Below are 22,331 nucleotides of genomic sequence, written 5' to 3'. Positions count from 1 at the left end.
AAGAGAAGTTTCATTATACTTGCTAGTGAGCTGTGTAGGCATTGGAATTATTAAGCTTCTTTTACTGGCTTTTAATTATGCATTTTGGCTAAGTTAAACTCTTCTAATGCAACGTTAACATTATTTAGTTCTGTATATGGTAGTTATAACTTCCCTTGCTTTCTGTGCTTTTTCTTGTTTCTTTCTGTGCTTTAGAAAACAAGTTTAGTTTCTAAACAGAGGAATTGTGATACTAAAGAACTATAATGCATAATATTTCATAGTAACCCTTTGCTAAGCGTGTATTGAGAATTGATACCTTTATGAGAAATAGGGAGCTGTTCATCCCTGCTAATAGATTTTGAGTTTTTGGAGGAAGGTCTCTCTTTTGCAATGTGTGAGGGGAATGGTTTTTGCTTCTCAATAATAATATCCTGTTCTTCGTTGCTGTGAGTGTATCTTAAAATATATTGGGTATGAATTGAATAGTGTTGTATTGTGTAAAATACCTTTTCTATAAAGTTAATTGTTCATTTTGTTTAACTTTGCCTATATGTACAATCTCAAAAAATCTATTCTGTGTTGGGGCTGGGGAGGAACTGATCCCATACCCAACAAATTCAAAGTAGACTAGTTGATTGACCTTGAATGTGTATGCATATGCTGTTGTTGACGTTGAATTGGTTTTACTTCAGTAAGAGAATTCATTCAGGGGTTAGTTTGATATAACTAATCAGTTTAAAATGTAAATTTGAAATAACTTTTCAGATGCTTACATATAACACATTTAATGTATCTTTATTTAGACAACTGAAAGAATTTTGGGCATTAGAGGCTTGCTTACTTGCATCTCCAATGATCATTTAATTTCTGTCACACCAATATTATTATAAATGGATTTAGTATAAAAAAATAAACTGATGCAATTATCTGTTTAAACTACTTTCTGAATTGTTTCTCCTGTAGCCCAAGACCCCTGGGATTCATGTTTTCTAAGTTGAGCGCGTTTCAGAGTTGCTTCTAAGACATGTGTGTGTCTCCTGACTCCGAGGGTACGGAATGTCAGTCCGGCGATGCTTGCTTGCTTATGGAAGTGTTAGCTTCTTGAACTAAGTGAAAAAAAAGAGTGCCCCTGTCTGCTTTTTATTAGGGAACTTCTGCAACTTCATACTAGAAGGGGAACCTCTGCACTCCCGACTTTCTTACCCTCATCAAGTTCCACAAGTTCATTTTCTCATTTTTGTTTTAATGAGCTGTTTAAGATCTCAGACTGCATGTACCATGTGCCCCCATAATCAAACAGTTGTTGCCTAGTCCTGAAACCTGCCTGCCCCATGTGGCTCTAAAGGTAATTGTAACTCAAAATTTGTTAGTACAGCTGAACTTGTTTTACCAATTAATTTAAGTCTATATTACAAAACTGCAATAAAATTAGTAGGAACTCATACAGTTACAACAGTAATACTTACTGCAGAATTGTCAGGTATGTTTGCGTCATTGGCACCTGTTTATTTGATAAAATGAGAGGATTTTGAAACAATTTGAAGATTATTGTGCCTGGGCTTTGTTAAGAATGATGAATATTCAAACATTTTGAATGTCTAACAATAATTCATATTTTTAACTTACCTTTCTTTCAATGTGTTTTGGTGGGGTTGGGAATCTGAAGATTAATATTGAAGAAGAATAATACATTAAAACAAACTGAAGGGGTTTAGAGGACCTCCTGGTAGCTAGAGTGTAAGTTCAGAAAGTGATGTTTAAATGTGCCAGGGTTTTCACTTACTTTGCAAGGTCACCAAAGTCTTCAGCATCGAAGTGCTGTTAAAAGTTGATCAATTTCTAACCTACCTCCGAGTATGGGGAGGATGTGTATGTGTGTGTGTTTCATCTCTGCCAACCTCATTCATCTTCCTTCTTCTTTCCCACCAATGCAGAATGTCTTCCTGCTGCTTGCCTGTCCTAGATTTTTAGGCTGTTGCCTCCTCGCGGCAGTGCCAGCCACGGCGTGGCATTCAAGCTGATATGCTCAGCAGGACTTCTATTCTTGTGTTCTGTCTGGTGCTGGTTAGCCTCACAAGTTAGTAACCAGTAAGGGTGAGGTACCACTGTCTTAGAGTGTTTGAGTAGATAAATGTAAAATCAATTATAGTGAATTCCATAGCAAATTTCTTAGAATCACTGATAGGTTTCCATTTCTAGGAGAAAAACTATGTTTGAGTTAGGTTTTATGTCATCTGCTGTTGTACTTCATAGCTATTCGGAGAAAGATGTATGAATACCTGAAATAAAAGTAATATAAGAGGCATTAATAAAGTCCATATTTGCAAGAAACTGTTTCTGTGATGACTTCGTGATTCTTCTTTCTTTTCCTCATATCCTTAAAAATATTTTTTTCCCCAGAGTTAAGTGCCACTGTGTGCATTGTGACATGCCCTGATGCCACACAGCTATGGCAAGGGTTAAATTACTTTTTTTTTTTTTAAGATATGGGGATTGGAAGGAGGCAGTGTGGCAGGTGACACCCTTATTAACTCACTGATAGCTCACTAACACCTGAAAACGGTTTGTAATGGAGACAAGCAAAGGAAGGCGCTCTGACCACGTACCTTTCCACTCTCGTTTCAGACATCCCTGCAACCTTAATACAATGCCATTGTGTGCGTACATTGGATAGCCTTTGAGCTGTGTTACCACACCAGTTATTTTCCAGAGAACTGTAGGTTCCAGAGAAACTGCAGGTTTCTGTATGACTGTACCTTCTTTTTTTGCAGATGCTAGAAGATGAAACAAGAATGAAGGGCCATCTGATAATTGTTAGTGAAGTGCATCACGTGATAACAGCATTCTGTCATGAAAATTTGTGTGGTGATAGGCAAATAGCACAAATTAAAATCTTTCTGCTTCTAGCTTGCTTCTAGGAAAACTAGAGATTCTGGGATGTGGCTTGCAAATTGTTGAGAATTCAAGGTGCAGTTGAAGTCAGGGAGCTCTGAACATGAAGTGTTCAGTGCTCTGAAATGTTGAGCAATAGCTCTTCCCATTTTTTGGCACCCAAAAGTATGGTGGTTTGACGGATCTTTCTCTGTCATGTTTTTCCCTGTATAGAAAGGGAATAATATTATTCTTCCACTGAGCAGGCCTGTTTTGCAAATAAGCTTATTAGTATTTCTGGTATTAATGGATGTTATAGTGAGGAGCACAGTAGCAAAGACTCTTAAGGGAATTACTACTTCTAGAGTGGGGAACGAGCCATGTGCAGCAGATAATCCTTAGGGTCAGAGTGAACAATGAAAAGAAGACTAAGTATTCAGCCATCGTTCTGAAAGTCTCTTCTGTTCTTGAATAAGCAGGGGCCCTGTGATTGTGTAGCTTGTGTGTTCCAACTGCTGATCCCTGGACTGCAGCTAGTCACATACAGGTGCTTCTCTCCAGCCTGCCACCAATTCCTTTACAGAGAGAGAGAAACACTTTTCATACCAGGTAGTTCCTCCTGTCCTGATCTGCGAAGCTTAGACTGAAGTGCTTTTGTTAGTGCTGCAGAAGAGTGATAAGGTCTGCTGCTCCTGAGGAAAGAACAGGAAGAGAAGAGGAGATTGCACAATTGGGCAGGAAGGGGCTGCTGTAATGTATGTAGTAAAGGAGAAAGCAAGTGTTTGTGTGTTGGGAGAGTGGGAAAGTAGGCTCCTGGTGTTAAGGCAGTATATTAAGACTACAGAGAGGTTCCCAGAACTAAGATCAAGCCCCCTGGGAGCCAGGATAGGATCATTCAGGCTAAATTTAAGAATCCGTACATGCTTTACTTTTTTTTTTTTGAAATTGCATGTGCAATGGAGTCTCTTTAATTCTGTTTGACTTGGAAACTTAATAATGCTCTGTTGCACTTTCAGTTTTTGTTTGGAAGGTTTGTGACAAATGTATGGAAAATGAACTTGGAAATAATTCTTTTCTTTTTGATCATACTCGGTTCTCAGTGGATGGCATGCCTGGGGTAATGAGAATTCTCTGGGGTCCTTTCTATAAAAGAGGTAAAGCAAAAGGAGAAAAAAAATTCCTTTGGTGCTACTATTGATTTAGCTATTCTAATGGCAGTTTCCAAGACTATGTATTACTTCTACTCAAGCCTATTTTGTTTTATTGGTATTAAACAATGTTTTATGCTCAACCTAAGGAATGTGATTGGGAGCTGGACTGAACAATGCTTTTTCTTGTTGCTGCAGTCACATTCTTTTTTTTTTTTTCTTACAGAAAAGATGAGTGTGCCAACTCAGTCTGTGCATAAAGACAATGGGAAAACCATTGAGAATGTGGAGGAGCACAGCTATAAGCAAGGGAAAAAGATCCGAGACACCCTAAGGACAACAGAACGAGATCACAAGAAAAATGTGCAGTGCTCCTTTATGTTAGACTCAGTTGGTGGGTCTCTGCCAAAAAAACCAATTCCAGATGTTGATCTCAATAAGCCTTACCTCAGCCTTGGCTGTAGCAATGCTAAGCTTCCAGTCTCTGTGCCCATGCCAATACCCAGAACTGCACGCCAGACTTCTAGGACTGATTGCCCAGCAGACCGCTTAAAATTCTTTGAAACCTTGCGGCTTTTGTTAAAACTCACCTCAGTCTCAAAGAAAAAGGACAGGGAGCAAAGAGGACAGGAAAACACCTCTTCTGTCTGGCTGAACCGATCAAATGAACTGATCTGGCTGGAGCTGCAAGCTTGGCATGCTGGCCGGAGCATTAATGACCAAGACCTCTATCTCTATGCAGCCCGTCAAGCTATCCCTGATATCATCAATGAAATCCTCACCTTCAAAGTGAACTATGGAAGCTTCTCCTGTGTAAAAAATGGAGCCAGTCTCAATGGTACTTCAGGAGAAGGAGTTTGCAAAGCAACACGTGGAACTAGTGCTTTGGGTTACTCAAGTTACCATGATCACCTCCATCGCCAGCGGGTCTCATTTGAGCAAGTAAAGCGGATAATGGAGCTGCTAGAGTATATAGAAGCACTTTATCCGTCTCTGCAGGCTCTTCAAAAGGACTATGAAAAGTATGCTGCAAAGGACTTCCAAGACAGAGTGCAGGCACTCTGTCTATGGTTAAATATTACAAAAGACTTAAATCAAAAACTAAGGATTATGGGAACTGTATTGGGCATCAAAAATCTTTCTGACATTGGCTGGCCAGTGTTTGAAATACCTTCTCCTCGACCGTCTAAGGACAATGATCCAGAGGATGAAGAATTGGATAGGGAAACGGAAGTAAAGGAATCCTCAGGAACATGCACAGAGGAGAGCGATGGTGAAGAACAAATCTCTGAGGAGAATGTTGAGGAACTTCGACAAGCCATCAAGAACAATTTTACCAATAAGCCAAATTTTGACTTTCAGGACCATTTTTCAAGGCGGCTTGATAGGCTTGAATCTGAGGATGACTCTGTCTCTTGGGTTATTCCAGAATGCAGTGCTGAGGCAAGCTGCAGCCAACACTGTTTGACCTCTATTTACAGGCCGTTTGTAGATAAAGCACTGAAGCAAATGGGGTTGAGGAAGCTAATTTTAAGACTGCACAAGCTAATGCATGGTTCATTGCAAAGGGCCCGTATGGCGCTGGTAAGGAGTGATCACCAGCTGGAGGTAGGTTGCTACTTGTGTACTAGTACTAGTGTACTACTGTAAATGGGTCCCCTGCTGTATTGTTTCTAACTGAAACGTGAGGAATTGGGATCTTAATGAAAGTTTTGGTTACTTTTTTGATTTTTGAAAGATTGTATATGTTATGACTAAGAGCCCAGTTCTGCTTCCACTTAAATGAATCTGTCATATGACCTGACTTAGAATTTGTGTGAAGCATGAGCTAGTTGATTCTTACTGTTTGTAACTGAAATGACTTTTTATGATAGCATCTTTGCTCGTTACATTTTCTAATGTCTAAAGCTGTAAGTCAGAAAAATTACTGTGGAAAATTAGGCACAAAAGTAGAATCATGAGAAAAATTAGCTATGGAAATGGTCGGTTTTTTGTCTTCAAGACTGGGTATCTCTGTGCAAGACATCTTTATGAAAATGTCACTATTGTTTAGGGTTTTTCCTCATCTAAATGAATGAAGTACTGTGGTGTCACGTTATGCTTGAGGCCAGATGAGATACTTGAATGGACTGTCTTAACCTTGAAATCTATGAAGGCAAGTCATGTTAGCATGTTGCATTCTTCAGGTGGTTCTTAGTTGAATTTTTATTTTCTTTGGGTCATTTTGTATTCTTAATTAAGAATGATTGTGAGTTACTAAAAACAAACTTATGAAATAAGCAGTAAACAAAGGAGAGTAGTTGAAGTTTCATATGGTAAGTTGTGGTCACTAATTCTTTCAGGCCAGAATATCGTCTCTTAATATATACTGTTACCTAATTTGCAGGCATTTGTATGTTAGAAAGAACCAGTAGTAAGGATTACTTGTCCTCCTTGATAAAGTAGCACTGTGTGTGGCCTAACCATGGATTCTGGACAAAGGAATTTATTAGCCAACATGCCTGTTCCAATATGGTTACCACATGTGGTCTTTGACGCATTGCTGATCTCTTAGTGTTGACTGTTACACCTGCAAAAGGAACAAGAATTGTTTATCTCCCTTGGAGGTTGTTTTTTTAGGATGAATAAATTTATAAAGTTATTTTATTTTGAAGATGCTTTTATTTGTTCTGTTGCTAATGTAGATATTACTGTAAAAAATGAAACTATTAGTTGGATATTTATTTATTCTCTAATTGGTTTCAACTTGCGTCCTAGGAAGTTTTTCTGTTAGGAAAATATTTGTATGTTTCTAAAGAGTCATGTGTCTGAGCAAAACTTGCAGCTATCTGTTACAGTATCCAAAAGTACCCCCAAACCGTATATACTTTGATAGAAAGTTCAGCTTAAATATATAGGTAGAAATACCTTTTAAATAAAAAAGGAAATAAAACATAATTTGGGGATATCGAAAACTACTTTGAATGTATTTCTGAAATTGCTAAATACCTCAAATGTTTGGACTTCATAAATGTTCTTTAATGAAACACTTGTAGCTAGAGTTCTTGCTGCAGCTTCACAGAATTAAACTTTTTGGGAATTTAGTGTTGGATGACTTCTGTAAGATGTAAGGTTAATCTTTTTTCCCTCCTTCTCTACCCTTGTGACTTCTTTGTTAATTTTCAATAATTATTACATATTCTTTGGAACATAGTCCTCTTCTAAGAAATTACTATAAGACTAAAGGTGTATGTTATAAAATTGTATATTTCTTTCCTGTCCCCAAACTAAAAGAATGCTGTCAAAAAAAGAAAACACTGCCTGTCAGAAGCATGGTACCTACTGCAGCAGAAGATATCAGACTGAAATGGAAGAGATGTTTTTGCATTGCTTAGTCGTTGCATCTGATGGTACTTTGCATGTAGTGTCTTGGGTTTTTTTAGTGCAGTTGAGTTTGATATCTGTACACAGCCAGAGCTGTTAGTGTTTTGTTAATCTTTGGTTTTTTCTAATTTTTTTTTTTATATCTTGACTCTCTGTTTATGTGTGTACATACACTTTAAAATCTCTGGACATATGTTAATTTCTATTGTTACTTAAACACTATCTTTTATCTGAAATGTGCTTTCTGGATTCTTCCACTGTATGCATTTTAATGTTTGTTTCATGCTAAATGTATGTAAATTTTTATACAGATAGCTGTTTTTAGTTTTTTTCTAAAGTACAAGTTTCATTCGTCATAGGCTCTTACACTTTAACACGGCTCTAGGCACTATAGAGTCTGTTTTATGTAGAAGTTGTATGATTTGATTCTTAAAGGAAATGGCTAATATTTCTTAGTTTACAAAATCAGAGGTGTTATTTTAGTAGAACAGTATTTAAGTCTGGGTACCCTCTTTGTTGCTTAGTCAGCTGGCTGCGCTTTTGAATATGGATGTTGTGTGAGCTCAAATGGATTGGATGTTGTTTTCTTGGGTTTTTCTGAGAAGTATTTAGTAGTCACTCAAAACATTTCATATTGGGCCCATTGAAGATTAAGATCAGTCAATTTGAGCAATAGAAGTTTAGGTGTCTAATACTAAGCCCTAAAGTCCTTTGCTGTTACCCTTAATGTTAGAAAATGAAAAAGCATTTATTCAATTTTGTTGTGTTATTTTTGCTCGTAAACTAGTTCTTCAATATTTTCATAAGAATTAAATTTTCCAGCACTATACTCGCATCACAATGAGGATTGTATTTCTTAAATATTTTGTTGTACTGTAGAAGTGCAGTATTTTCATGATCTATTATTAATGAAAGCTTGTATAAAAGCCTTTAGCTCTGGTGCTGTGGTACTATTCTGCTACTATGCGCCTCTTTAAAACAGAGTTAGTAAAAAGAAGACATTAATATACCATCTAAGAAGATAAATTCTTATACTGTGGATCAACTACAGATCAAACTTCAACTGAATTAGGTATAGAGGAAGTCCCCACTTAAGCATGTTTGCTATCTCTGCCTAATGAGCTAATGGTTTTATAAACGACTTAAGAATCTGCAGCGTATGGTATGTTTTTTGCCAACGTTAAACGGTAATGAATATGCTATTCCATCCCCCACGACAGTTAAGAAACATCACAGTATTCAAAAATAAAAACAGTAAGAAAACTGACTTTGTTGGTAGCTGTAATTTTGTGTGGCTCTTCTGAGAAAGCAGAGCTTGTACAACACTGCAGGCACAAATGTCAAGAATGTGTGTGTAGGTGTAAAGGAATAAACAATGTCCTTTTTTATTATTTTCTGCTATATAATCTTAACAGTGACTTAAATATTTTTGAACTTTCTAGGCAGCACTTAATTGTTTGATCTAATTTCTGGTAATGTTTTCCCCTCCTTTGAAGTGATATTATCTACATTTGGTGCCGAAGAAAAACCTAAAAACGGTAGTTATGTCTAACATCTGAATGAGGGATATTCAGGTGTCATAGTTAGCAGCTGTGAAATGAGAATTAGAATAAGATAAACTTAATCTGAAATAAAACTTATCCTTAGATGATTTAGTGTGTTGTTATCTTCAAGAGCTGTACACATATTATAGTCCAAATTTTCTTCCTGAATTAAACCCCAGAATACCTCCACGTACAGCTTTGCTTGGAATGTTATCACAAGGTATATAGTTTAGATATCTAGGATATCTGTTTCAGATAGTTTCAATTATTTTCTCTAATTAGAAATGTAATTTCATTTAAATGAAAAATGAATTTATTAATTGAAAAACTACCTTGAAATTAAAAAAAGGAAGATGAAATATAAAGAGCTCAGTTTCAATTTCTTAACATCTACCAAAGTTCATAAGTTACTTTTCAATAGTTTTCTTCAATTTAGCTAGTGACACTTTCTTGAATATTGCATTACTTTACAATGTGGAGTTTTATATAATATATGCACTGTGTATTTGAAAAGGAACGAGGTTACTCACCTGATGTAGCCAAGTGCAAACTTGTTTCTCTACGTATAGTCATTAGTGGAAGACCTTTTGGTTTATTTATTTTTTAATATAATTTGAAATTCTCAAGTATTGTATCTTATAAAGACCTGAATGTATGTTCCTATGTATTATGTTAGACTTGTACGTTCACCATAACCTCAAGCAGCAGTTTCTTCCTGTGTAGTGAGGTGATCTCCAGCTTTAACAGATGCTTTAATAATTTTAAAACAGAAACATAAAGTTAGAGATTGTTTTGTTCCATAATCGTTTGCCTCAGCCTGGTGATCCTCATAGGAAAAAAAAAAAAGGTTAGCTTTAAAAAGAAAAAGAGAGAAATCGAAACTTCTGTGGTTGATTTGCCAGTTAATAGCATTTTACCTTTTAAAACTAGACTTTTGTACATGCTACTTTAAACAAATGCTAAATCATAAAGAGTTTAAGGATCCTTTTCATGATACCTATTTCTTGTTACAGTTTTCAGAATTTCCAGATCCTATGTTGTGTTCAGATTACGTGCAGTTATTAAATTCCCCACCTTGTTCTGAGCAAAAATGCAGCACTGTATCATGGGAGGAGCTGAAATCCATGGACTTACCATCTTTTGAACCTGCGTTCTTGGTCCTCTGCCGAGTCCTGCTCAATGTTATCCATGAATGTCTCAAGCTAAGGTTGGAACAAAGACCTGCTGGAGAACCATCTCTTTTGAGTATTAAACAGGTCTGCTTCGACTGTTTCTTTTTTATTTCCTGTTGGAAATGACAAAGTAATTTTGTTATGATAAGGTTGTTGGTTTAAAAAGGATTAAAGAAATGACTGTATAATTATGTAATAACTCTTATAAATAGTCTTTCATTTCATATGGAGATCTAGTTTTTCCATAGTAAACCACTGGTCATGTATACCTCTCTGATTTAGACTCTGGGAACTAAAACTGGTGGCTAAAGAATTATCAGCCAGCGGAGGTAAACAGTATTTGTTCCATTTGCATTATGAACTGTTTAACCTTGTCCAGCGCATCTTCCTCCATTTGGGTTTCTTAGGCAGCAAACCAGTTTTAAGGGTCTGTATATTTATTTTTTCCTTTGATTTGATCCTTTTTTCTTTGCAAAACTAAGACCTGTGCCAACATGTGGTGGACACGTAATAGAAGCTGATTAAGAAGAAAAACAAAATGAAAAAGATCATCTTTCTCAGCATATTGTTTTATATAAATATCTGATACTTTCTGTAGGTAGCGACCCAAGAATGTCAGTTCTGTCACTGGTTCAGAATGTTGTATGAGAATTTCTTTTCTGGTGGTTGTCTGATACAATGTAGGCTGCTTAGATCAATGCCATTTTTCAAAGTCTAGTCCAGGACATATTAAAATTGCCTGAAGTCATCTCCCTGCTCCCTGGCAAGCATAACCAGATCAGGGTTTTATCAGGTGGTCTTTTAGGGTAAACATTTAATTAAGCTCTTGAGCCGATTATGATTTCACATTCCAGTTATCTGCTGCTCCAAAATAAATTGCTGTATTACATTATGGTCCCAAATTAAATTTCAGTCCTCTCTCTTCCCCCTCCTCTGCCTCGCTCCTCCACTTTTTCTTTCCTTGGTATACTAGGATTTTAGGTGCCCTTATATCCAAATATCCAAAAGCACAGTACCTACAATTTCAGTCTTAAAAGTCATAGTTATAGTAAAATATAGTATAGCATACTGTATTGTAAAGCGCAATATATCCTTTTTTTTTTTTTTCCAGAGACTGGGGCTATTTTTTTTCCCTTACATGTTGTATTCTCCTTGTGGACTTTGGGTTAAGTAAAAAATGACAGTTTCTTCCTGGAAAAGCAGTGTGTGTGTTACACGCTGTTTTGATGGTTTATACTGTCTTGCTAATCATATTGAAAAAATGAATTCAACTCAGCAAATGCTTGCTGTCCCACGCAATATTTCTGAACAGGCAAAGGAGCTAAGGAGGATATTTCAAAAATGGATCTATTTGTTTCTTGAAAACTTATAGTTCCTAAAGTCTTGAGCAGGCTCCAAACAGAGTCTAGGGGTCTGTTTTGTTCTGCGAGTTCACAGAATATTACAGATAAGTCTGGGTTAGAAGTACTCTGGTCCAACTTCCTGGAAGCTGGGCCCTATATTAGGTTATCCAGGGCCTTGTTAGGCCAGATCATGAATACTTTCAGTGAGAGAGAGAATCCACTGCTTCTCCAGTGTGTATTTTTCCTCCCAGTAAAGCATCTTTCTCTTGTATCCAGACAGAATTTCCCTGAAGCAACTTGTGCCTGTTGCCTCTTGTTGGGTCGCCATGCATCCTTGTGAAAGGAGCGTTCCCATTTTCTCTGTAACTACCCTCTAGGCACTGGAAAACGGTGATTAGATTCCTCTTGTATATTCTCTTCTCCAGGCTGAAGAAACCCAGTCCCTTGAATTGTTCTTTGTATGCATGTAGCACAGTGCAGTTTGGTTTCTATAGCGATTGACCTAGTGGGTGTCATTTGGGGCACTGAGGCCTTTAAGTGTCTCCTACTTTTTGGTACCGTTTGAAGAATGTAGTAGTACAGTTTGAAGGTATCAAGCATGCTAGTCCTGATACTCAACTTTTCCAAGGTGAGGTTAAAATTTTGGATTACTAGCAAGTCAATTCTATGTGAAAACAAAAATCTGGTTTGCAAGAAAAAGTATACACATGAAAACCAGCACAGATTGTACGTTTCCTACAGTGTGCTTTTTCTCCTGTCCTTTCTCACTAGCTTAGCCTTTTTGAGCCATCTCATCCATGTTTCATTTTTAGCAGTAGCTTTTGTGATCCTGATGATCCTGTTACTAGAGAGAGCTGTTCTCTTTCAATGGCAATTTGCCGTTATGTGGTAGCAGTGTAGTTTCTGAACAGTTCAAGATGGTTCTGCATTTGTGCTGAGAAGTGGAGGTGGGGGTGCGTGCGTATGCACACATACACATGGGTTCTTTCTGTTAGGTGGTTAAATTAGGTACTCTTTGTCTGTTATAACCTGTGTTGAGTGTCTTACAGCACCATGATCTTCTGCAAAATAACTGTCAGATCTCTCTGCATTTTTCATACCAGTTTGTATCTTCAGAAAGGTAGTACATGATACTGTCACTTCATAAAGGCTTCTTCCTTGCAAAAATCAGTGGGGAAATTAGGTCAATACTGCTAGAAGATTTTTAGTTCCAGATCATAAGATACTGTAATAGAGAAATGCAATTTACAAATAAGTAATTTCTGCTTCATCAACACCCATTTAAGTCTATAACTAGAAGCACAATAGCATATTGGATATTGATGCAGGTGCTGATTTCTTAATTACCAATTCTGTTATCCAACACCTGTTAACCAGGTAGTATTTGAACATGTTTTAAAGATTACAGAGGAAACCAGCTAAAGGATGTGTGTTTGGATGGGGAAAACCATATCTGATGACCAGCACTCTGTTTAGATGTTCTTAACAGCTCATGGTACCCCCTGGAATTTTTGGGTAAACAGTACTTATGTCAGCCATCAACGTTTTGTTCAGACTGCTATGGTCTGTTATTGTCATGTGGCATACATTAACTCTAAGGTAGCCTGACCTAGTTGCAAAGGGGAAAGTCACACCTACCTGGTTTCTGGTAAGTGACTGACACCACTTGGAGCAGGGCCAGAGTGTACTGACTAGTTACTGTGTTCTGCTTGCTCGGGTTTTAAGTATTGGGTGTAAATACATACCCATTCTTTACTGTGCTTATTGTAGACCATATTTTTTGTTTGCCTATTGCCTTGTGAGCTTCAGTTCCAAAGGCTGACACCTAAAGTTAGAACTACAGGGTATTTTGTAAATCCTGGATGCTATTATTCAGTAGCAGTACACATCATTGTATAGCAGTATTATTTAAACAAAAAATATCTCTATTATTAATGAAGTTTTGAGAGGATTTTTATTTTGGAATAGACAGTGTTACTCTTTGCAAGTTATAGAAGTGAACTTTGCTTGTATCTGTAAGATATGCCATACTATAAAGTTTTATGGATAAGTCATGTTGCCAAGTCCCAGCTGTCTTTGTGAATAATGGATAGTTAACTTGTTCAAAGAATTTAAAATTGGTATTTATGATTTACTTTTTGGATCCAAGGGCAAAAAACTTTACTAGGTTAACACAATACACTGAATGCGATTGAGTGGAGAGTTAAGAATGCACATTCATTTTTTAAATGTATGACACATTAGGGATAAAATGTGTAATTTTTGGATTTCCACCTTATTAAAAATTACTGTTTTTTTCCTTTTTCACTTAACTATTGGTAAGTTTTAAACTACAGATTTCAGAATATTACCCTTGTTTCCCCTGCATGTGGGGAAGCATGGTGTAACGTGTTCTGGCCTATAAAAGATTCCAAAGACTCCTTTAAAATTAATAACATTATCGTATGTTTTTTGCTTTGATGCCATTATAATGTCTTACGCACTGAGTCCACTATATTGATATGTTAATTTGCCAGAATAACCATTATACAAGATTTTAAAAGGCAGATTAACCAACCCATAATTCCATTCCCTCTGACCCTCCAAATGAACCCCTCTGTTCCTCTTAAACTCTTGGTTTAATGAAATTGTTGCTCAGAAAACGTCAGGGGTTGTCAGACCTGGAGACTGGTAGTAGTTTCAGAAGAATACATACTTAGTACTGGAAGGACTTCTGAAAGAAAGACATTTGTTAGTGTAGGTGAAACTGTTCTTGCTGTTGAGGAGAGGTTGAGGGAACTGGGTTTCTTTGGTCTGGAGAAGAGGAGGTTGAGGGGAGACCTTACTGTTCTCTCCAGCTACCTGAAAGGAGGTTGCAGTGAGGTGGGTGTTGGTCTCTTCTCCCAAGTTACTAGTGATAGGAGGAGAGGAGATGGCCTCAAGCTGTGTCAGGGGATGTTTAGATTGGATATTAGGAAAAATGTCTTCACTGAAAGAGTGGTCAGGCACTGGAACAGGCTGCCCAGAGAGGTGGTAGAGTCACCATCCCTGGAGGTGTTCAAAAAACATGTAGACGTGGCACTCCAGGGCATGGTTTAGGAGCATGGGGGTGTTGGGTTGATGGTTGGACTTGATGGTCCTAGAGGTCTCTTCCAACCTTAATGATTCTGTACTCATGTGTCTGTGGTTGTGCATGTTTCTTCAAATAAATAAAAGCTGTAAGCTTTCAGAGAGGGGTGACAGCTGTTTGGCTCAAAGTGACCACTTCTCCAGTTGAAAAGATAACTTTCCTCGTGTTAGCTGTGCCTAGGGAAACAACAAAGGAAACACCAATTTCTTTCAGGTCTGGTGTGGGTTTTAAAGTTGTGGACTCCTGCCCAGTAGATTGACAATGAATTTCCCAAGTAAAACACTTTTGACAGGTCTCTAAGCATCTGTCAAACATGTTGCATATTATTGCTGACTTGCTTCCATTTAAAATGGCGATTTGATGATTGTGAGCCCTCTTGGCCACTTCTAAACTTTTTTAACTATCCAGTAAGTTGCTTGCTGTGGCCCTGTGCAAGGAGGGAAGCCTGAAACATCTACCCCCATCTCCATTTACAGTTTTGTGGCAAGTGGCATGATGGCAATTAAATAATTCTGGAAGACTACTCATAACTTTCCTGCAGATATATAGAGCGACTGTATGCATTTCTAAAAACTGTAGAAATTATGTAGTGATAAACTAACATATTTAGGCTCACTGGACTGTCAAATTAAGCTTTTACTTCCCAGGGAGAATTTAAGAGTAATGTCTTGACTGATGGCAGTTTTGGGTTTTTCTCTTGCAGCTAGTGAGAGAGTGTAAAGAGGTTCTGAAGGGTGGCCTGTTAATGAAGCAATATTACCAGTTTATGTTACGGGAGGTGTTAGATGACTTACAAACGATTAATTGCAACATTGATTCTTTTGAAGAGGATCTGCATAAAATGTTAATGGTAAGCTTCAAAAAGGAGAAAATATTTGAAGTTCTAGTAAGTGTATTAATCTGAATACTGCTAAAAGAAATCTGTTGTCTCTGTTGGGTATAGGTCTTGCTATTTCTGTTGTTGTTGTACTACTGTAATGTAATTTTATTGGTTTAATGGATTTATAAAGGTAACACAGTAGCCATTGACATTTTAGCAATGATTTTAGCAATGCTGATTTTTGTTTACTGGACTGTGGTACGGTATACTTCTAAATTGCCTGTATTTACAATAAAATGGTTCATAAATAGAACAGTAAATTCCATACATTTAAACTAAACTTTTAATAACCTTTTAGTGTTAAAAAAAAACCAACCAATATTGTTTGACTAACATAATGTCTTAATATCCTGGTGTTGCAGTCATCCATTAATGATACCTTACTTTTAATGTGTATTCATTATTGCAACAAGTTAAACACAAAGAAGTATATTCAAGACAAATGCTTGGCCTCTGAAAGGTATTAAATGACATATTCTTCAGTAAATTTACTTTAAATTACTGTTCCCTTTCATGTGACTGATCTTTGTTCTTCTGTGAGTTGTGTGAGCTTTGTTCTCATTATTCTGGGGGGAAAAAAAAAAAAGCCCAAGATACACCTCAGTACCTCACTACTAGTTTTTTGTCAGCAGAGCTGTTGGTAACATCTGTTGTTGAGTACACATGGATTTTCGTATTACATGCTTTCATTGCCTGCAGTGGTGAAAATATAATGTTTTACCTGAAGTTTCTTATGCTGCATGCCTGCCTTCATCTCCGTCTGAAATTTCTACAAACTTCCAGCAGAAATGACCTGACTAGATGAAAGGAAAATGGTTCATCCTGTCCATTTTGAAATTCCTTACCTGTTTGGGTTTTTTTAGGTAGCTGAAATGTTTTGGTGCTTTGAGACAAGAGCTTGAACTTTGGCAGCAGTTTTAATTGTATAAGTATTTTGCTTTTTGTCGGTCTTGAAAAGGGTGATAACAAGACTGTGTAAATAATAAATATGTGAGACTTCAAAGAATCACAGTTTGTGCCTATTCAGAGTTGCAGGTTACTGTAGCGCCAACAGAAGGGGAGAAAGATTGGATGAATGATCAAGATTGTCAGAAGATCGGGACGGCTGGGCAAAGAGAGCTGAAGAGATGGTCTGGACTGAAAATAGGGATAGGAAAAAATGGTACAAAATCAGAAGGCTAAGATAGGATTAGTGAGGGTGGGGGATGGAACTTACTGTCTTTTCCCTGTGTACTCCTCATAGAGGCAGGCAAGGTAGCTAAGAAGAGTATTAGAAGAGGAATTAGGCTGAGGCTGAAAGGTGAATTAAATTAAGTCAAGAATGGGGCTACAGCCTGAGACTGTCGGAACACAGTACCTTCCTAACCCAGAGTAGAGTTTCAAGGTTTTCCATGTCTACTCCGCTCTCGTGAGACCCCACCTGGAGTACCACATTCAGCTCTGGGGCCCCTAACATAAAGAGGACATGGACCTTTTGGAGCAAATTCAGAGGAGGGACACAAAGACTGTCAGGGGGCTGGAGCACTTCTTCTGTGAAGACAGGCTGAGAGTTGAGGTTGTTCAGCCTGGAGAAGAGAAGGCTGTGGGGAGACCTTATAGCAGCCTTCCAGTACCTGAAGGGGGCCTCCGAGAAAGCTGGAGAGGGACTTTTTACAAGGGCCTGTAGGGATAGGACAAGAGAGAATGGCTTTGAACTGAAAGAGGATACATTTAGATTCAATATAAGGCAGAAATGCTTCACTCTGGGGGTGGTGAGGCACTGGAACAGGTTGCCCAGAGAAGTTGTGGATGCTCCCTCATCCCTGGCAGTGTTCAGATCCAGGCTGGATGGGCTTTTGGGCAACCTGGTCTAGAGAAAGGTGTCCGTGCCCACGGCATGGGGGTTGGAATGAGATGATCTTTATGGTCCCTTCCAACCCAAACCATTCTAAGATTCTATGATCTTGGCACTATTACAGTGTGGTCTGAAAATACCTGAAACTAATAGGAAGCGTCTTAACCATTTCTAAGGAGGGATGTTGTTTGATGTTAAGGATTACTGAACTAAAACAAATTGCAGCTAATTTTTTGCATTCAGTATGATCCTGAAGGGCAGATGTTTGAAGAAGAATTGTACTTACCTGGATTTTTATGTTGATTTGAAACAAAAATAAATAAAAGAGATAAGACTTGATACCAAGGCACACAAGGAATAATCTAGAATCGGAGAATCCTGTTCACTGCACTTATCCATATCCAGGAGGATATGTTGAGATAAAACTTTTTGGAGTAATCCAGTTAAAAGATTTTTGAACTGTTTTTCAGTAGTTCAGCTTCAAAAACTCTGTCTGCTGCGGGTATTCACTGATACAATGGTGGATAGCAGCACAGCAAGCAGAGTGATGATACTGTCAATATTTTCAGAAAAGTATCATGGAGACATAGAATTTAATACTTAGAACTTTTTACTTCTTGAGCCATAAATTGCACCTTTTGTTTGGAAAGGTGTAGCTCATTTTCAGTCATAGCAAACAAAAAATGTTGTAGAAATATTTTCTACAAGTCGTATAATATTGAGATTTTTTGTTGATTTGAGAAGCTCTAGTCCTTGGTTACATGTTATTTAACAATTTCTGTTTAAATTATCTTTTTCCATGTACAGGTTTACTTTGATTATATGCGAAGCTGGATCCAAATGCTACAGCAGTTACCTCAAGCGTCTCATAGTTTAAAAAATCTGTTGGAGGAAGAATGGAATTTCACCAAAGAAATAACTCCTTATATAAGAGGAGGTGAAGCTCAAGCTGGAAAACTATTCTGGTAAGTTTTATTTAATTTCTCTGCTTATGGTGTTGACTTGTACCAGATACATATTTGAGTCAGCACTTGTTCATGTTTCCCAGATTGGGCTTCTTCAGGCCTCAGTAAGCAGTTGATAGTCTTTGTGAATTTATGGATTATTACAATGACTGTAGCTACAGGATGCAGTAAGTGCAGATTGCTCTTAGTCTACCTATAACAGGAATCACTGCTTCTGTGGAAAGTCCCTGTTCCAGCTAGCCCTGTGCACATAGAGTAACTGAGGGCCCCCAAGATGCTTGTTTCTGCAGGCAGACGTGGCAACGCGGTGCTCTCGCGTTGGACAGAGTAGGAAGAAGTTTAAGGTGCCATGCTACCTGAATAAGACTTTGAAGTTCCACCATTTCTGTTGCTACAGTGATATTGCAGGAATGCTGCTGAAATCTACAGGAATATTTTTAGATTCTGGACTACAGGACAGTTGCGATGAATTTTGGGCCAGTGCCGATGACAGTACTGCATCAGATGAAATCAGGTATTAAGCCTTTCGGCTTAATAGTAATAAACACACTTACCCATGTTTCTATACCTTTGACAGGTACAAACTGCATTTTATTTCTTAGAATATAAACTTTGTAAATGTAAGACTCCGTAGACTTTATTGCTGATACTTCTGTATGCAGTAGTAATGAACCATCATTTTGTTTGTTTGAAGCCTAGTAACCTTTTCAGTTCAGGGTATGAGAGATTGTTTATTGTTTAAATTTGATTTTTATATCCTTATCAAAAATGTGCCTGCACAAGTTCAATTTATTTCAGTCAGCTGCTTGTAAATATTTATTTTTTCTGTGCTCTTTCTATTGGCATATATGTAGATAATTCTTTATTTCCTAATAGGTATAAAAAATCAGTATGATTTATTAAAACACTGTCGCGTCATTCTTACCAATGTTTCAGGAGGTCTGTTATAGAGACCAGCCGAGCACTCAAAGAACTGTTTCATGAAGCTAGAGAAAGGGCCTCCAAAGCTCTTGGTTTTGCTAAAATGCTGAGGAAGGTAAGTTAACAGTAGAGTCTCATCTTAGTTATCTACTTTAAAGAAATCTCTTCTGAAAGCATATTCTTTTGTTTTGTCATTACTTGTAGGACCTTGAAATAGCAGCAGAATTTGCATTGTCAGCACCTGTGCGAGATCTTCTGAATGCTCTGAAAACAAAAGAGTATGTGAAGGTAAATTCAATTTAGAGGCATGAAAGTAGAGTGGAGATGCTATGCAAAATGCCAAAGGATATTTATTGACATACTTTCAATTTTTTAATGTGGCATCTATATCTCAACATTTAAAACGTCATATGTTTAATACTGAATTGTGGCAGTCAAATTATTTTCTGTACCTGTGTGTGTGTGTGAGTGAGAATGCTTATCTAGGTTCTGGGGAATCAGTGTCCAATTCCTTGTGTTCCCGAAGATTCCCTTTGTGACTTAGGGAAAGCCGTTCTGCTTCAATAGTACTTATTCATTTGTGAGGGGAATAATAACACTTAGTAGGGAGTGTTATGAAAAAGAAGTGCTTTAAAGCTTGAGATAAACAGATACATCAGAAAATGGACATGTTTAAGCAGCTAATCTCAGACAATGGACCTGAGTTTTGTGTGCTTTTATAAAGCAACAATATTGTAGTGGAGGTCTGCTCTAGCAAGCTTCCTTCAGAATACCAAGGATGTGAGAAATGCAGGGACTGTGTTCTGTTCCAGAATAACATTTGCTAGAAAACTGTTGTACAACAAAAGTAGACTAAACGTTCAGTGCCTGATACTTACTGTGCTATAAATTACAACATTTATGGTTTTGCACTTTACTCCTTACAAATTCCTAGGTCCACAAGTTTTTATTGTAGTTTGGCTTTAAGTAAATCAATTCCTTCAACAGATTAAATTTATTTGGATCGGCTGTTCTTTTTTGTCCTTCCATACATTTAATATATATAATTCCCAATTGGAAATATTCTACTAATTTTTGCATGACAAAACTCTTGTTAGACTTATATAAATGATTGCTAGAAGTAGAAATTGGTTCAAGGGGGGACTGGCAAGTTCATAGGAGAGAATTTCATAACGGATTATTAAATACATGGATGAAACATTTGGCTCAGCTGGACCCTGATCTGTGAATTGTTTTCAGAGTGGGAGAATAGTCAGGGAAATCAATGTTTACTTTTTAAAAATATTTTTCCCTAGGCATCCACTGTTGGCTGTTTTAAGGCACAATATTAAACTTAGCAGACCTTTTAGTTAAAGGTAGTATCATTGTTCTTTATACACAAGTTTTGAAGAAAAAATTGAATCTTGAGTTTGAAAAATCTGTGTAAGCCCATGAGTTAAATAATCAGGATAGATTATTTGAGTCTGAAGTTTATCCTCTTTATGTATTACCTCTCCCCTTTTTCACCACTCAAATGACACACATTTTGGTGATTAACACTTCATATATTGGCCCTCTAACATCACATAGGTAAATTTTTAACAGCCTTTCTAATCAGATGCTCATTTGTTTTGGGAACCTCTTTTAGCTCTAAGTAACAGCCATCTAGTTTTTACATTGACTTATAGACTGTAATGGTTTTAATTACAAAATACGGCTGCCTAATGGTAAAATGTTAAGTGCAGTGTTTTGTTTTAGCTTGATGACATCAAACTCTGAAAAGGGAATTGAACTTCAGTGTAAGTCAGTTACCTCATGTCAAATCACAGGTATCAACTATTTTGCTGTGTTCATGGTGATTCTGATGCCTGGCTTGGTTAAAGTATTGTTACCAATGTGACGGGTATAATGCAGAAGTAGTTTTTAAGTAGTATAAGTAGTATTTTATTAGAAGAGAACACTTTTGTTGGACTCAATTAATCTGCCCTGAATAGTAAAACAATAGCTGATGTTTTGTTAGCCATATTTTTGCTTACTCTTATCTTTTGCAGCCATTTAGAAATGTTATGTGGATTGATAGAGATCCTGAAGGAATTTTTCTTCTTTTAATATTCCAGTCTTTAAAACATGTACTTCATAAGCCTTAAATTAGTCTTGAATAATTTTTTAAATTTGTGTATACATATTTTATATATATACACACATATATAGTATATATGTGAAATAGGACTTTTTTGTAACAAGATTCCTTTAGAAGAATATATAGGAGGATCAATTGAAGGTGCAAGGAAAGATGTCTCTGAAAGTTGGGGATCTAGTGGATTTCAAGACAAATGATTTCTTATAATGCATTTTGACTTTTAGTGCAAAAATGGCTGAATGCATTGTTTTGGTATGTATATTGTACAGATGTTTAATATGGAAACTCCCCCTGTTGCTTAAATGAGATGACATATATCTATTTTATCTATTTTATGTATCATAGAAGACAGTGAGATTCACTTATTCAGTGTATTTTTTTTTTTTTCTACAGGTACAAATCCCTGGACTCGAGAGTTTACAAGTATTTGTACCAAATAGTATTGCAGGGGAAAAATCTGTGATTTTGCAGCTCCTTAATGCAGCTGCTGGAAAGGATTGTTCAAAGGATTCAGATGAGGTTGCATATGAGGCCTATTTACTAATGACCAAACACAGTGATAAAGACCATGAATTGGATGACAGCTGGAGTGCATGGGAGGGGCAGCCGGTCAAAGTAGTGCCACAGGTAGAAACTGTCGACACGCTGCGCACCATGCAGGTGGGTTTGATTTTTTTTTTCCCTATTTATGTGATCTCCACACTTCTATGAATGCTTATCCTTTCAGATTAACCACAGTAAATAAAGTGAGGCATGCATCCTTTTATAGGTAATAAAAAGTTCAGTTCAAGGACAGGATTGATTCTCAGTTTTGTGAATGCAAGTATTGAATTAAATTGATTTTTAGCATTTCTTAGAAGGATTAATCTCTACAATGTGCATTTTTCAGTGTTGGACTTCTATAATAAAGAGATACTTTCAATATCTAGTTGGGTGTTCATTATCAGAAGTGTGGATAGGGCTTGAAAATTGTACATTTTATTAAGAAGTCACTAGTCTCCAAGAAATGTGTGGTGGGCTGTGTGCTTTCCACACTGAGGCATGAAACCAGTTACTTTTGATCTTGGATGAATTGTGACA

At 37.1% G+C, this 22,331-nt stretch overlaps 1 protein-coding gene across 6 annotated transcripts in view; it reads left to right on the top strand.

Annotated features, from left to right (window-relative positions):
* The window catches only part of MAP3K4 (mitogen-activated protein kinase kinase kinase 4), a 74,999-nt gene that overhangs the window by 19,012 nt on the left and 33,656 nt on the right, over window positions 1–22,331 (top strand). For 5 of the 6 annotated variants that reach the window (XM_064446947.1, XM_064446946.1, XM_064446949.1 and 2 more), the window contains exons 3-10: window positions 4,228–5,609; window positions 9,922–10,164; window positions 15,236–15,382; window positions 18,054–18,211; window positions 18,609–18,725; window positions 19,148–19,247; window positions 19,337–19,420; window positions 21,645–21,911. In XM_064446947.1, the coding sequence (XP_064303017.1) occupies window positions 4,228–5,609; window positions 9,922–10,164; window positions 15,236–15,382; window positions 18,054–18,211; window positions 18,609–18,725; window positions 19,148–19,247; window positions 19,337–19,420; window positions 21,645–21,911 (2,498 nt within the window). The remainder of the gene's footprint in view (window positions 1–4,227; window positions 5,610–9,921; window positions 10,165–15,235; window positions 15,383–18,053; window positions 18,212–18,608; window positions 18,726–19,147; window positions 19,248–19,336; window positions 19,421–21,644; window positions 21,912–22,331) is intronic. The other variant, XM_064446950.1, reaches the window with a different exon arrangement.

The sequence above is a fragment of the Phalacrocorax carbo genome, chromosome 3, assembly GCF_963921805.1.
Source record: "Phalacrocorax carbo chromosome 3, bPhaCar2.1, whole genome shotgun sequence".
Taxonomy (NCBI): domain Eukaryota; kingdom Metazoa; phylum Chordata; class Aves; order Suliformes; family Phalacrocoracidae; genus Phalacrocorax; species Phalacrocorax carbo.
Note: the sequence above shows the minus strand (reverse complement) of the source record. Positions and strands in the feature narration are given on the sequence as shown.